Source organism: Apodemus sylvaticus, chromosome 8 (genome assembly GCF_947179515.1).
Source record: "Apodemus sylvaticus chromosome 8, mApoSyl1.1, whole genome shotgun sequence".
Classification (NCBI taxonomy): Eukaryota; Metazoa; Chordata; class Mammalia; order Rodentia; family Muridae; genus Apodemus; species Apodemus sylvaticus.
In genome coordinates, this window is record NC_067479.1 from 112526000 (window position 1) to 112541741 (window position 15742).

Below are 15742 nucleotides of genomic sequence, written 5' to 3' on the forward strand. Positions count from 1 at the left end.
CCATGCCTCATTCCCTCTCAAGTATATGACCTCTTCTATTGATGGGATTCTCTGCTCCCAGTCTTTCTTGTTTCCCACTTTCTCATAATGTATCCCATACCCCATGTCTATAGAATTAATTTCTCCTTCCTTCTTGGACCATTTACCCACTTGCAGCCATCTGTGTTATAGGTTGATAATGTGAGCCCTGAAGTATAAGCATTAGTCTTGATGTATTGGAGAGACAGAAAGAAAATTGAGTGGTTGAGCTGGAATAAAAACAAAGCTAGGGGTGAAAAGGTAGCCCAGATCATGCAAGCACTATGGATCCTGAGAATGACGCTATAGACTAATCCAGAGTAGCAAGGAGTTGATCTTTTTCAGGACTCATTATGACACATTTCAGGTCCACAAGCAAAGATGTGGTTCTAGAAAGCAGTCTGCTTCATCCAACCAAGTACAGGCAATGGGGCACAGCTTGGATGTTAGCAAGGGATGAGTGAGAAATGGAAAAGTGATTGCCCAAAGGATTGAAATGAGGATTTAAGGCACATGACAGGGAATGTGTACCCAGACCTCAACCTGTCTCTTTGAGTTGAGTAACCTCAATAGGCTATATATACAGTGTCTAAACCTCATCCTTCTGAGATGCTCTCTCTTAAGTCACTTCCTTTCATCTGTTTTCATAAGAGTCGTGCATATCCTATTCTGTCAAATCTTTCTCTGATTCATCACTTTGTCTGCCATTCAATTAGGCATCATTTTAAAACATTGGTGCTAGCTTCTATAAACTAAATTTACCTTCATTGGTTGGGATTGAAGGTGTGTACTAAGGGAGTATCTCTTTTCCAGCCAGAGGTATTAAAGGTGTTAAGACTGAGTCACACCAGAAATAGAAACAGGCTTTTCCAGTAAACAACATGATCTTGGTGTTCAGAGTATAACCAAACATCATGCAACAGCACTATTTAGAGAAGTTTCAAGTGTCTACAAGAAAACTGGCCAAAGTACCTTATATTAAAAATGAGTATCATCCTAAACCTGCCAAACCTCATAATTCCAGTCTCTCAGCTCTGTGAAAGTCATTTCTAATCACTGATGTAGATAGGTCATAAGACCTATCTTCTTTCCTCACAGTGACACTCACTCAAAAAATGCAAAAGAAAAAACCCAATAACCACACAAAAAAGGAGGAAATACACTGAGAATCAGCTGGTGGTCTTACAACTCAAGAAGTCCTGACTCCAATAGGTTGCTATACAACAACAAACCTTAGCTTCATTAGTAACATATGTCCCATAATAAATACATCATATATTCTGAATATTTATCAACAGTCAGTCCTTTGACTTTGCTATAAAAAAAATATGTAGAGACATACACTAAATCCAGTCTTCCTTCTACTTCAAGGCAATGTTTGGTCTGTGAATATTGTATTAAACCTATGTACATTTCCTAAATTCTGTACCTCAACTTCCTCCTTTGTATGGTGAATATTATACTGCCCACTTTGCACATTAAAGTATCAACTACCTCACATCTTGTTCAAAAATATTCATGTTATCATTTTGAGAAGCCATATATGCTAGAGAGAGAAGGTAGCCAGTTACTCCTTCCCCATTCTGAAGTAGAAATTTCTGATTTCTTTGGAGACTCACTTGTGTCATGTGACATTTTTCTGGAAACTGTCTTAAGAGAGGATACATTGCTGAGAAGAGACACATGGTCTTTTTCTGCAGGGGGGGGGGGAAGCCCGGAAAGGAGGCATGTGATGTTTTGCAAAAGCAGACACTTCAGAGGATATATGATGTTTGGAAAGGATATAAGTATAACTTAACAGTGGACAGTGCTGTGGCATTGGTTCACCTTGCCATCATTTGCTGGTTTTCTGTAGGTTCTGCTGATGCTGGTCTTCACTGACAAGTCCATGGTATTGATTCACCTTTCTACATTGACTTTGTAGAAAGAAATACACCAAAGAACTTCTGGTGGTGTTCCCTTGGCTTCTTGACACTTCTGCAGAATGGGAACTCAGGTCTATTGATAGAGCCTTGCAGTTTCTTTTGGACTGAATTGCTGTTGCTGATTCACAAATGGTGTTTCCAAGTGAATCAAGCAACCACTTCTGATTTGTGTGAACTGAACTGCTGATATCCTGACAACAAAGATTGGAATTGCCCTAAAGAACTATTTCTAAACAGGTCCACAACCTCCTTTGTTATACTAACCTCTCCTTTCCACTACCTCTTGTGGGTGGTAGGTTAAAAGGAGGTTAAAGCATTTAAGATCCCTTATTAAGGTAGGTTTTGAAAAATCTAAAAATACATCATTCAGACTTCCAAAGATAAGTTGATAAAAATGTTATGGAACGCTTGAGAAATAGAAGAAATTCACAAGTTTTCTCTATTACCTTCCACTATTATGATAAATGTGATAAATTAGAACTCAATACATTGGTCAGTCATATGGACATGAAACCTGTGTCCCTTTACTCACTGTGGCCACTGCAGTGCGTGGATGATCTCTGTCACAATCTACAGCTTCCACTGTGAGGTTATATTGCGTCACTGACTCATAGTCTGGCTGAGTGGTGAGTTCGATCACTCCAGAGAAGGGGTGAATCCAAAATTTGCGTACAGCCTGGATGTCTCCTTTGATTATCTTGTATGTCAGACAGTCTGGTGGATGGTCCTCATCAATGGCAGTCACTTGTCCAACTTTGTAGAAAGCTGACAATGTTTTACAGTTTATTTTTCTCATGTACGTAAAGGCTTACCATGTCTATATTTTTTCAAATGATAACCTGTAATTTTTTTGTCAAGCAACAAGAATATAAATACTTTCAGGTAATAATGAGTGTTTGATGACTAAAACTCCACATAATAGCATGTAGATTTACAGAGACTCCCTAGCTACTGTAGACCACTGGTTTCATTCAAGTGAAACAATTTTAGAACAACTCTATAATACTAATACTTCATCTTAGCATTATGCTAAGTGGCATATAATGTTCAAAAGGCAGGCTCAGAAACTATAAGTTTCAGTTTACAAGTCTCAGTTTCTCACTAGTGTAACAACGGACAATTCTGTAGGCACCTTCATTTTTTTCTTTCTTTGTAAACTAAGCACAATAAAAGTATCTACCATATCAAGCACTTGAAGCACTTAGAGTAGTAGGAAAACCTAGTATACAGTAAATGTTAAGTAAGAATTATTTCTTATTTGCATAATTCTCTCACTGAGCCTTCCCAACAGCCTGATGACAATAGTACTACTTCCTCCATTTTACACATAAGGAACTGAGACCCTGTGTTGTTAATTTTCCCAAGGCCACACAACCAATTGTGATGGAGTCTGGCTCACATCTGTGCCTGTTAATTCCACAGTCCAACTTAAAAATTGCTAAACAATACTTCTGGTTAATAATATTCACTAGTAGTCTTTCAAAAGAATGACAACTACAGTGCATTGGCTAAATTCTTTTTTTCATTTGATATATTTTTTATTTACATTTCAAATGATTTCCCATTTTCTGGCTCCCCATTCCCCAAAAGTCCCATAAGCCTTCTTCCCTCCCCATGTTCCCCCATCCACCCCTTCTCACTTCCCTGTTCTGGTATTGCCCTATAGTGCTATACTGAGTCTTTCCATAACCAGGGGCCACTTCGTTCTTCTTGGACATCATTTGATGTGTGGATCGGGTTTTGGGTATTCCAATTTTCTAGGCTAATATCCACTTATTAGTTAGTGCATACCATGACTGATCTTTTTGAGATTGGATTACCTCACTTAGTATGATGTTCTCCAGCTCCATCCATTTGTCTAAGAATTTCATGAATACATTGTTTCTAATGGCTGAATAGTACTTCATTGTGTAAATATACCACATTTTTTGTATCCATTCCTCCGTTGAGGGAGGTTCTTTCCAGCTTCTGGCTATTATAAATAGGGCTGCTATGAACATAGTGGAGCACGTATCCTTATTACATGCTGGGGAATCCTCTGGGTATATGCCCAGGAGTGGTATAGCAGGATCCTCCAGAAGTGATGTGCCCAGTTTTCTGGGGAACCGCCAGACTGATTTCCAGAGTGGTTGTACCAATTTGCAACCGCACCAGCAGTGGAAGAGTATTCCTCTTTCTCCACATCCTTGCCAACACTGCTGTCTCCTGAGTTTTTAATCTTAGCCATTCTGACTGGTGTAAGGTGAAATCTCAGGGTTGTTTTGATTTGCATTTCCCTAATGACTAATGGTGTTGAGCATTTTTTAAGATGCTTCTCAAACATCAGAAGTTCTTTGGGTGAAACTTCTTTGTTTAGCTCTGCACCCCATTTTTAATAGGGTTATTTGGTTTTCTGGGGTCAATTCCCCAATAAAAAGACATAGACTCCAGATATCCCTCAACAGAAGAGTGGATGCAAAAAATGTGGTATATATACACAATGGAGTACTATTCAGCCATTAGAAACAATGAATTCATGAAATTCTTAGGCAAATGGATGGAGCTGGAGAACATCATACTAAGTGAGGTAACCCAGACTCAAAAGATGAATCATGGTATGCACTCACTAATAAGTGGATATTAACCTAGAAAACTGGAATACCCAAAACATAATCCACATATCAAATGAGGTACAAGAAGAACGGAGGAGTGGCCCCTTGTTCTGGAAAGACTCAGTGAAGTAGTATTGAACAAAATCAGAACAGGGAAGTGGGAAGGGTTGGGTGGGAAAACAGGGGGGAGGGAAGAGGACTGATGGGACTTTCGGGCAGTGGGGGTGCAGAAAAGGGGAAATCATTTGAAATGTAAATAAATATATCAATAAATTAAAAAAAAGAAAGAAAGAAAGAAAAAAAAGACATAGACTAACAGACTGGATAAATAAACAGGACCCTACATTTTGCTGCATACAGGAAACACACCTCAGTGTCAAAGACAAAAACTACCTTAGAGTAAAAGGCTGGAAGACAATTTTACAAGCCAATGGTCTCAGGAATCGAGCCGGAGTAGCTATTCTAATATCAGATAAAATTGACTTTCAACCTAAAGTCATCAAAAGAGACACAGAAGGACACTTCTTGCTGGTCAAAGGAAAATTCCACCAAGAAGAACTCTCAATTCTGAACATCTATGTGCCAAATACAAGGGCACCCTCATTCAGAAAAGAAACTTTACTAAAGCTCAAAGCATACATTGCACCTAACACAATAATCGTGGGTAACTTCAACACTCAACTTTCCTCAATGGACCGATCAGGAAAACAGAAACTAAACAGGGACACAGTAAAGCTAACTGAAGCTTTGGACCAATTGGATTTAACTGATATTTATAGAACATTTCACCCTAATATATATAAAACAATATACCTTTTTCTCAGCTAAATTCATATACACTTTACATACTCTTTATAATTCCTGTGTCCCCACTACTAGCAATGCAGGCAACCATAGCACTCTGGCTTGTTATTTGCTTTAATCAATGAGATATTAATCAACCTGATGCAGGCAAAGGTATGAGAATTATGTGTGAGGTTAGATTGACTTTCTCTTGCTACATTAACACATACGCATACACACCTGTGTGCATGAGCTGTCCTGATTATATCTATAAAAGTCACTCTAGTTATGACTATACACCTTCCTTCACTCTAAGAACATACTCAGTTTAGCCTGAGAAGGAGAGGACTGGGGAGGAGCCAAAGCACTTCAGTCATCCCAACCACACCAGGACAAAGCACTGAAAACCAGCCGACTTTCACAAGTTTGAGCAAAGACCAGAAAGATAATGCAATTCTTGAATGTCTAAGCTAGAAATATTTATTGCTATGTTACTCTAATCTGTATGGGATTTAGCACGTAGCATATTTATGACAGTAGATTACAACTACAGGGCCTGATAGTTTACTCCTCAATCATTTTTTACTTAAATCATAAGATCTGGTACATGATGACATATAGCTTACCATGACATGTCTGGGTGTTTCCACTGAGCAGTGATGAAGAATAAAGACCATGTGTCATTCCATTACTTTCAACCTCAAAGAATATTTTCTTATCTGGCATGTTCTTTTAATCAAGTTTCATCTCTTATAATAAACTATTAACTAGGCAGTGAATACAGATTATGATATCAACAACAGAAGAACATTCATGGAAAGTTTCTTCGTATGGCAGTTCCAGAAGAGAACAAGCCTATTGCTTGAGTGACAGCATCATATTTATAAAGGTATAAGGGATACATGGTCATGGAGAAGACAAAACCAAAAAAACTAATCTCTGTCTTACAGACCTGGAAAATGATGGGATCATTTCCACATTTAACACCTAATTAAGTACAATGGGAAGCATGTTCTTCTGAAGATGTAAAATTAACCTTTCAATAAACTCTAATGTTATCTTGAACATCTTTAGCTGAATTTTAAATGGAGTAATTATGGAAGTCTGAATGCTGTCAAACCTCATCAAAACATACTGGAAATGGAGTACATTTTCCCTGGTGACCTGCAACTCAGCTCATTCAGCTTCCATGTTTCTTCTAAGTCACTACTGATAAAGGAGTTCTTTACCTACACCTACTTCCTTCCATAGATTTCTGTTAGCTTATAACAGATCATAAGTTTTTACTTTAAATATTATAGAGATCCATAATTATAATTTTCATGTAATCTACTAGATAAATTTGAATGCTCTATGCTAATTAGTTCAGTATAGGGAAAACACCTTTTCTATTAATGTAGCATTTTGTTCTGTTCTGTTCTGCTCTGCTCTACTCTGTTTTAAACTAGCCTGGAACCCACTATGAAAACCAAGCTGGCCTCAAACTCAAGAGATCCACCCGCCTCTGCCTCTCAAGTGCTTGAACTACAGGCAAGTTTTGTTTTGTTTCACGGGCTTGAATTATTTTCTTCCTTTTATTTCTTATAATATAATTACATAATTTCTCCCTGACCTTCAAGAAGTAGAGTTTTAAAAGGATAATGGCCCATTTCTTTTGCTGAAGTACTTGAAAACAAATGAAAACTTTAGTCCTAAATATATCAAGATATATTTTAACATACCAAAATAGCATGGAGACTTTACTTTGGATGTTTCCATTTTAGGAGGTAAATATATTTATTAAGAAACAAGCAAACTTTACTAGTCCAAATTTTGTATACTATAAAAGTTGTTCTTATGAATTTTTAGGAAAAGAAAAATATCAAGTGTACATAGATGTGTGAGTTGCTGATATCATTAAATTCTGGTAGCAGAGACAGAGTTGAAGCCAGTTTCCTTTGACATCTGTACTCATGGACTCTCTGCTACAACATGATGTGCATACAAAGCAGTTTGACTTGATCTCAGTTCACAGTCACTCTATCACTTGAAGTATTCAGGTAAAGCCTGAAGGACTCACTATCCAGAGATTCTGAGGAAGCGATATGTTCCCATCTTAAATGACAGAATTGCAACTATTACCATTGCTGTGTTTCCAAATAAAATTAGGTTAACCACTATGTCCTAACACATATCTAATTTAGAGCAGAGATAGAATCTAAGCCTTCATCTTGATTTTACACCTAAAACCTTGACCATTAGCTGGGTATGCAATTTTGATTGTATAAATAAAAACCACATTATTCCTATTTCTTGACACTTAGTCACAGTTTGGAGGCAAAGGATAAGAAATTAAGTAAAGTAATAGTGTGCATTTGTTCACAACAAAAACAAACCTTAAAACTGTTATCAAATCTCAAAGTAGCCTTTGGAAGGTCATCAAGATGACTTTGAGAGCATCGCCAATGATGAGAAACTCTTCTGAAGATCTTATGTCCAACCATACTCATATACCTGCTTATGTTCTATAAATGCTCATGTTCATTTTCCATCAGCTCCTCTGAAGACATCTGATATGTGTTTCCTTGTGTATGCTTTAATGTTAAATAATTTAGAATATTATTACCTCCTGATGTTTCTGGAACTGAAAATACATAGTGTGAGGCTTGAAATTTGGGGCTGAAATCATTTTCAGGAGCAATCTCCACAAGTATTGTCACAGTCACTGTAAAATTGAACATTAAATTAATACCTTTTTGTTGATTTACTCTACAAAATACTGAAACATGTCACCAGTATCAGAATTAGCAAAAGATTATGAAACTACATCAGAAGTCTCTCTACCTCCAAATGATTGGTATTTCCACAGACTCATGTATTAAACACTTGCTTACCAGATGATGGTGCCATTAGGGAAGGCTGTAGGACCCTTAGAAAGAGGATTTTCCTTGGATGAAAGGGATAGGGGTGAAGTTTTGTAACCTAACTCCTCTTCCTGTTTAGTCTCTGCTACATGGTTGAGGATGCAGTGTAATTAGCTTCATTCAACTCTTACTGCCACCCTTACTATCCCCTACTGATCTATATCTTTTCAAACCATGAGCCAATCTTCCCTCATTGTTACTACTTATCAGATATCTGTGTCAGCAGCAAGGAACATAAGACAATATCCAGATGATTTCCATGGCTAGCCAAAACAGTTTAGCAAAAATGTCTAAGGTACTCTGTTTTATAGTTTATTTTATTAATACAAATATGTATGTAATATAATAAATTTATGCACAGTGCATATTATCTACAAGAGAGGTTATCACAAATTTCTTTGGAACAACTTTTCCCTTGGAAGAAGTTATCACTGGCCAGCCAGGTTGCTCAGTAGGTAAGGGTGCCCGATCCCAAGCTGATGACTTAAATTCAATCCTCAGGACTCACATGGTAGAAGGAGAGAATGCACACCAGCAAGTTGTCTTCTAACCTCCACATGGCATTATGGTGTGGCCTACCCACTGGGCACACACATACACTCAAACCATTAAGTATAGTAACAATAAACTAAGGATTTGTTACCTTTTTTGCACATAGCCAGTAAAAGAAGGAACTCTGCTTTGGGTTAACAAGCTAAGGTTGTTTAAAAGAAATATTTTGATATTAAAACAGAAGAAACTTGAAAGCAGGAAAATATTTTTAAAGTAAAATTAGCCCATATCATATGCCCGACACTAACTGGAACATTGGTGTTACTGCCACAGTTTCACAAGAAAGAGACTGAGATGAACAGAACTAAGTTCATGGTCTAATATTACAAAGGTAAAAGTGCTAATACTACAAAGGAGCAGAGCAAGCTATACTGGCCACTAACATCTCTGGGATATGAATGTGACAAATACAAAGTCCTCAATTAAATAAAAATTAAGAGGTTTTCATGACAAAACTTCTTTGGGTTCCTGTTATGCTATTGTTTATTTTGAATCTCCAGGCAGGCATTCTTCCCAGTCTTGGTTGGCCATGAACTTCTACTTTAGCAGACTGTCTATAGCGTTCATGTCCAAAAGAATTCTGGTATAGTGCCTCTCCTAAAACTCTGTGTAACATACATCAAACAGTAAAATTCAGTCTGAGATCTATATGACCTTTACTGCAGAGACTTAATGGCATGCTTTAGCTTCTAGCTTATGCTACTATATTTACTTTCAAGGATAGCCTCTACAGCTCTCATCACAATCTTAACAGTAAGCATGATTCCCTAAGACATTTAAAGCATGCTGTACTACAGAAACAAAAACTTCCTTTAAACCCATATATTTCTTTCAATAAATCAAATAAATCAAAACTAAAAGTTTATATGTTGCAATAGCAAGTGCTCTTTACAGCTCTACCATAGTATGATTTTTTATTGCATCAACAAAGACTAGAAATTATGTGAATTAGCAGGCCTATAGAAAAGAAGGAGTGAAACATGCAATGTTGTAAGCATATTTTATGAGCAATTACTGTGAATATGTTGGCAAGTGAAGTCCAGAGAAGATATCTTACTGAAAAAATGTTTTATCTCTGCCCTGTTCAGGAAAGGTTCAAATCTGGTGAAATGGGCAATTTATTTAGCTACAAAAAAAAATCCATCCTAAAAGGTCACTTTGGACTGTATTAATGTTTTAATAACAGCATTATGTCTTGCAATATCATTCAATTAAAATGTATTTAAGACAACAATTACTTATATGTGTGGGCTACAGATTACCTGATATCAAGCTCTTTCCAAGTCAGATGTATCTGGTATTATTTAGCATAAAGAATAAATATATATATATATATATGATATATGATCAATTGATTGATATATGATCAATTGATATATAAATAAAAATATATATTATATTATATACAATATATTGTGTATATATATGTATGTAGATATAGATATAGATATAGATATAGATATAGATATAGATATAGATATAGATATAGATATAGATATAGATATAGATATAGATATAGATGGATCAAAACAAGAACCCACACCCTCTTGCATTTTTTAATGCCAAGATCTCTAGCCAGACCACGATATAAGAATTGTATGTTATTTAAGATGCTGATAAAAGGTGTAAAGTCTTCCCAGTGATTGACACTCCCACCATCAGTCCCTCTCATTCCTCCAATGTGTTGAATGCTTATAGCACACTGACCAGCCTTGACAGGCTATAGTGATTACCTGTATGAGATGGATGTAGGTCATCAAATACTGATATCATTATTTCATACATGTGTCCTGCTGCAACCACCTCTGGGTTTTCATAATCCAGCTCTTTGGTAACCTTATAGAACAACATTATTCAAGAAAATTAATTTTTTAATCTATTTCATGTGTGTGTGTGTGTGTGAGAGAGAGAGAGAGAGAGAGAGAGAGAGAGCAGTCAGAGAAGAACCTGATTCAGGAGGAGTCTGTTTTTCCACATTGGAGACACCTGGGATGGAACTTAGATAGACAAGAAGGCAACATTTGTCCAATGAGCCACCTCACTGGCCCAGAACCAAAACTTGTAATGTACATGCTTTAAAAAGTCAGTCTGAAAACACTAAGTGTTGGCCATTTTTATTTCCTAGGATAAAATTTCAGAATGTGTGAGTCCAGCAGTAGCTAAAATATATACATGGTGGAACATCAGAACACTACAGTCCCTTCCAGAATAGCTTAATTTTTGAGGAAATGTTCTAGCATAGAAGACTATGTAGATCATAACCTACACTACATGCTAATTGTGCTGCCATAGGCAAAACATTGAAATATTTTGAATGAACATTGTGTGGAAAGGCATGTGTGCCTAAATAATGACACTTCAGGTTTGTATTACAAAATTACAAAATGAGTATCAACCCAGTACGTACCTGGTTCTGGGCCCAAATATCCAAACTTCACAGTTATGCAAGAACTTACTGTATAGCTATAGACTTTGTAAAAAAAAAAAAAAATTGGGAGGTCAGGATAAGAGAAAGAAAGAGTTCATCTGTGGGTTTCTCAGTCATATTTTCTAGCTAACAGCAGGAATGGAATGGGGGTACTTGGTGATACTGAGGCATGAGGTAAGAAACTATGGAAACTATCACAGATTGACACTCTGAAACAAATGTCATGGAAATTGGGACTTAGGAAAAATAATTTTGTCAAGCCAAAATCATAAGTAGAGAAAGAAAAGAACCTACAATCTTCATACTCTGCCAGTAGAAAGTATGACTCTCTTGAAGAGAAGCTGGTTTTACTGACTGCCAGTGCCAAGAAAGCAAGCCATTGTCACACATGCTGTTGTACAGACTGATCTCTAAGGAAATCAGCACATGTTCTTAGCTTCTGATTTCCCCAGCTGAGTAGAAAGTGAATTGTTTTATGATAATTATAAAAGGAGAAACTGATGGCAGAAACAAAGAAGTACTTACCCAAGCACCTTCTGGTAAGACAGCAGAGGAGCCCAGAATTCTCCTCTACTATACCAGGACTCCTTTGGAACCTACTAACACTGATTCAATTGGCCATTCTCCATTTCCTTGGGAAAGACCCTGGAATAACACTCACTGGGACTCACCTGAATGAAATTTTTGGCATCTGGCACTTGCTCAAATAGGTATCCAGAACCTACAGGGCCAGAGCTTGGAGCATAATGAATTGTGTCAGGAGGTTTGTCAAGGTCATGGCATGAGAGCTTAGCAACAACTGTGTCTTTTGCAATCTCCTCCTTGCCTGTGTACCTGTTTAATTGTTCAAGAAGAAAAATCAATGTATATAGGCAGTCTCTTATAATACAATGGTTATCCCTTAAACATGCAGTACTTTTGATTAAGGTCTATGTCTGTGCCTTGATAATCCTGGAGCAGACAGGCCCTCCTTAGAGCATCCTGTAGGAAACTATTTCCTAGGAGTGCAATCTGGTATAGCTACTGGATAAATAAGTCCCTCAAAAAATTTAAAATAGAACTACTATGTGACTCAGCTACCACTGAGCAAAAGATCTCTTTATACTACCACAGAGATATTTGCACATCCAGATTTATTGCAGCTCCCATCACAATAGCTAGGAAATGAAAGCAGCCTCAATGTCCATCTATTAATGAATGAATAATAAAGTGTGGTACATATACCTGGTAGAATTTTATTCATATGTAAATAAAAATAAAATTATGTAAATTTCAGAGATATAGATTGATGTGGGAATTATTATATTAAATGAGGTAGGCCAGTCTCAGAAAGACAAATGTTCTCTCTCATGTGAATCTCCTAGCTGAGAGTGATGGAGGTATAGGCCATAAATAGAAAGGGAGATTAGAGGCAAGAGAAGGTCTTAAGAAGGAGAGAGATAACAGGAGAAACAGAAAAGATGGGTTCTCAGGCAGATGTCCAGGGTGTCAGGGAGGAGATGGAATAGCAGAATAACCACGTGGAAAGACATGCAGACCTCTTCTCCACATGTCAAAAGTTAACAGTTCTGAAACTTGGAATTCTTCATCACTTACTTAGCATCAAATCCTATCCCTGCATGAAACATTTTGCATCAAAACTTTAGCCACACAGTCAGATCATTTTCCTTCCATTGCCAGTGATTTAAATATGGATATTTACTATGTTCTCACTTAGAAAGTTATACAATGTATGGACCAGGTTACATTTTTCAAAATCAAGGGCAAAGTCTGTGTGTTTGGGCTTTGTATGCAGGTGCATGTGGGTATGCAGGTACATGAGTATGCACTCTAGGGTACTGCTCCTTCGGAACTGTACACTGTTTTGTTTGGTTGCTGTTGTTTTGTTTTGTTTTTAGCCATACTTCCTTCGCTGGTCTGAAACTTTCTAAGTAACCTTGTTTGCCAGGCCAGTGAGTCTCAATGACCTGCTTGTCTCCCCCACTCCATCCTCAAGGGTTAAGTATCCAAAAGCTTGCTACCATACCTGGCTTTTTTATGTGCAGCATGGGTACTGAATTCAGGTCCTTGTTCTTACTAGGCAAATATTTTACTGAGACAGGAACAAAATCTTTAGCCAGAAATTGATTCAGTGATAAGGGTTTCTGGTGATCATCGCAGATGCATGATAAGGGTATTATGTGATAGCAGCTGCTCAGCACTATGCTCAACAGTCCCCAAAATTAGTCCATTAATTCTTCACAACCATTCTTCAAAGAGATCTATTGGCAGCCATTTTACAAAGCAAAGCAGAATGGCTTCCATTAGTCATGACAGAAGTAGAACCATTACAACCCCAGATATTACTTTCAGATCTTGGAAACTCAACTTTCAGCCACAAAAAGACCACCAGGCAATTTGTGAAGAACATTTCTGAGTAACCAAGATTAAACTTGATCAACCACATGTCATGATGAGCTGATAAATACAACAGCCATTCTTTCTCTCTGCCCAATCTGAGTTCTTGCTTCTGTCTATTGCATGCTCACCTAATCAGATACTGATCACAGAAAGGAGGATTGTCATTAATGCCATGAATGTAGATAGCCACTGGAATCACTGCACATCTCTGATCACCATCACACGCCTTAATAGAGAAGGACAGAGCACTTGCAAACCCAGTTTTCTCCACATCTAGATGGTTAGTTGTAACTACGGTCCCCTTCTCTGTAACAAAACATCACATACTGCTCAGTGGGACCAGACTGTCATTTTAAAATTACTTTGTTACATGTATAGCTACAGAAAAAAGAAAGTAAAAATTATGTCCTATTCTCTAGAATTAGGGAGCTGATTCAAAGTGCATGCACAATGTTAAGTTATTTATCACTAAAATATTCTATTAATCATATTATGTTAATGGTTAGGAAAACAAAACTGTTTTTGCTTAGAAGAATAGAGAAGTCTCTCTAGAAGAACTCCTAATTTTCTAGGACTTGAAAGTTATATAACAGAAGAAAATATCAGTAAATGGGAGATGATTCCCTGCAGAAAGAACCACAGATAATAGAAGTTATATTCTAGATAGTGCTGCTAGAATATAACTTCTTATTCATCCATCACTTAAATCCAACAAATATTGACTGAGTGTTACTTATGTAACAGGTATGCATTGTAGCTACTAAATTCAGTATGATGACGTAAAATCTCCATATTTATGGAATTTATATTCTAAGCTTGCATACAGCCCTCAGTATGTGTAGAAAACCAAAAATTGTGTTACGATGGAAATGAGCTCTATAATGTGATTTTTTTTTTTACAGATAATAATGTCTAACGGTCAGGTGCTTAGAAAACGCAAGGGCAGGGTCTCAAGGCTGACAGCCTACTTGCTGGCTCAGATAACAGGCAAACGAAGAAAGAATCAGAGCAGCATGGGGGTTCTGGGGGAGGGCAGCAGTGGTTGAGAACAAGATAAGGGCCAGAGAAACAGGCCCCCAGTGGTAAAATAAGAAGTCTGGGACAAACTTCAAGTGCAAAGAGCAAACTGAGTGGATTTTTGAAGAGGAAGAAATATGGCCCAATTTGAGTATTCAAAAGGGACTCTGTGGAAAGGCAGAGGAGCTAACTGTAAAACAGGCAGCCAATCTAAGAGATCCATACAGATCAGAATGTGAGTACAGGAAGATTGTTTGGGAGGCAATCCAGGACAGTGTGACGTGGGGAAGAAAGGCAGGGAGAAAACACTGCCAATAAAAGTTCATCGTCAAGCCAGGTCCCACTTTTAGCAGCAAGAGCCTCACATCACTGAAGATTTCTGTGAGCCAGTGAAAACTGTATGTGAAGAAAGTCTGTTCCTCATGACTTGGTATACAAATCCTCCAGCCTTGGACTTGTGAGGAAAAAAATTAATGAAGCAGTCAGATTCCAAGACAGAGAGTTGGAACAAGCTTACTTCACAGAGCAGGTATTACACTGCCTTACCCCAGAAGGCATGATTAAACAGGAATGAAAGACAGCTCGAGGGGCAGTGGTGGTGCATGCCTTTAATCCCAGCACTCTGGAGGCAGAGACAGGCAGATTTCTGAGTTCAAGGCCAACCTGGTCTACAGAGTGAGTTCCAAAACAGCCCGGGGTATACAGAGAAACCCTGTCTCAAAAAAAAAAAAAAAGAAAGAGAGAGAGAGAGAGAGAGAGAGAGAGAGAGAGAGAGAGAGAGAGAGAGAGAGAGAGAGAGAAAGAAAGAAAGAAAGAAAGAAAGAAAGAAAGAAAGAAAGAAAGAAAGAAAGAAAGAAAGAAAGAAAGAAAGAAAGAAAGAAAGAAAGAAAGTCAACTCTACCAAGTCAAATCAGGTTCTCCCTCACAGGCCCTGAAGTAGAATAAATTTGAGTTAGGTCTAAGAAAATGTATTAAAAGGGCGAATAAAGTGTAAAGTTAATAATATCCATAACAGTCATGAAGAGATATGTATTAGCAGAGGAATAAGTAGGATGCTGACCCTGTAGAATTACTCATTGGACATTTCCAAAGTCTCCCTCACACCCCTCTAGAAACCATGTGGGT

At 37.5% G+C, this 15742-nt stretch overlaps 1 protein-coding gene across 1 annotated transcript in view; it reads right to left on the reverse strand.

Annotated features, from left to right (window-relative positions):
* Positions 1 to 15742, reverse strand: part of LOC127690844 (cadherin-related family member 3-like) — a 99869-nt gene that overhangs the window by 12723 nt on the left and 71404 nt on the right. The window contains exons 8-12 of the mRNA XM_052190330.1: positions 13729 to 13906; positions 11872 to 12034; positions 10506 to 10608; positions 7923 to 8021; positions 2476 to 2708 (exon numbers count right to left, since the gene is read on the reverse strand). Coding sequence (XP_052046290.1) covers positions 2476 to 2708; positions 7923 to 8021; positions 10506 to 10608; positions 11872 to 12034; positions 13729 to 13906 — 776 coding nt within the window. The remainder of the gene's footprint in view (positions 1 to 2475; positions 2709 to 7922; positions 8022 to 10505; positions 10609 to 11871; positions 12035 to 13728; positions 13907 to 15742) is intronic.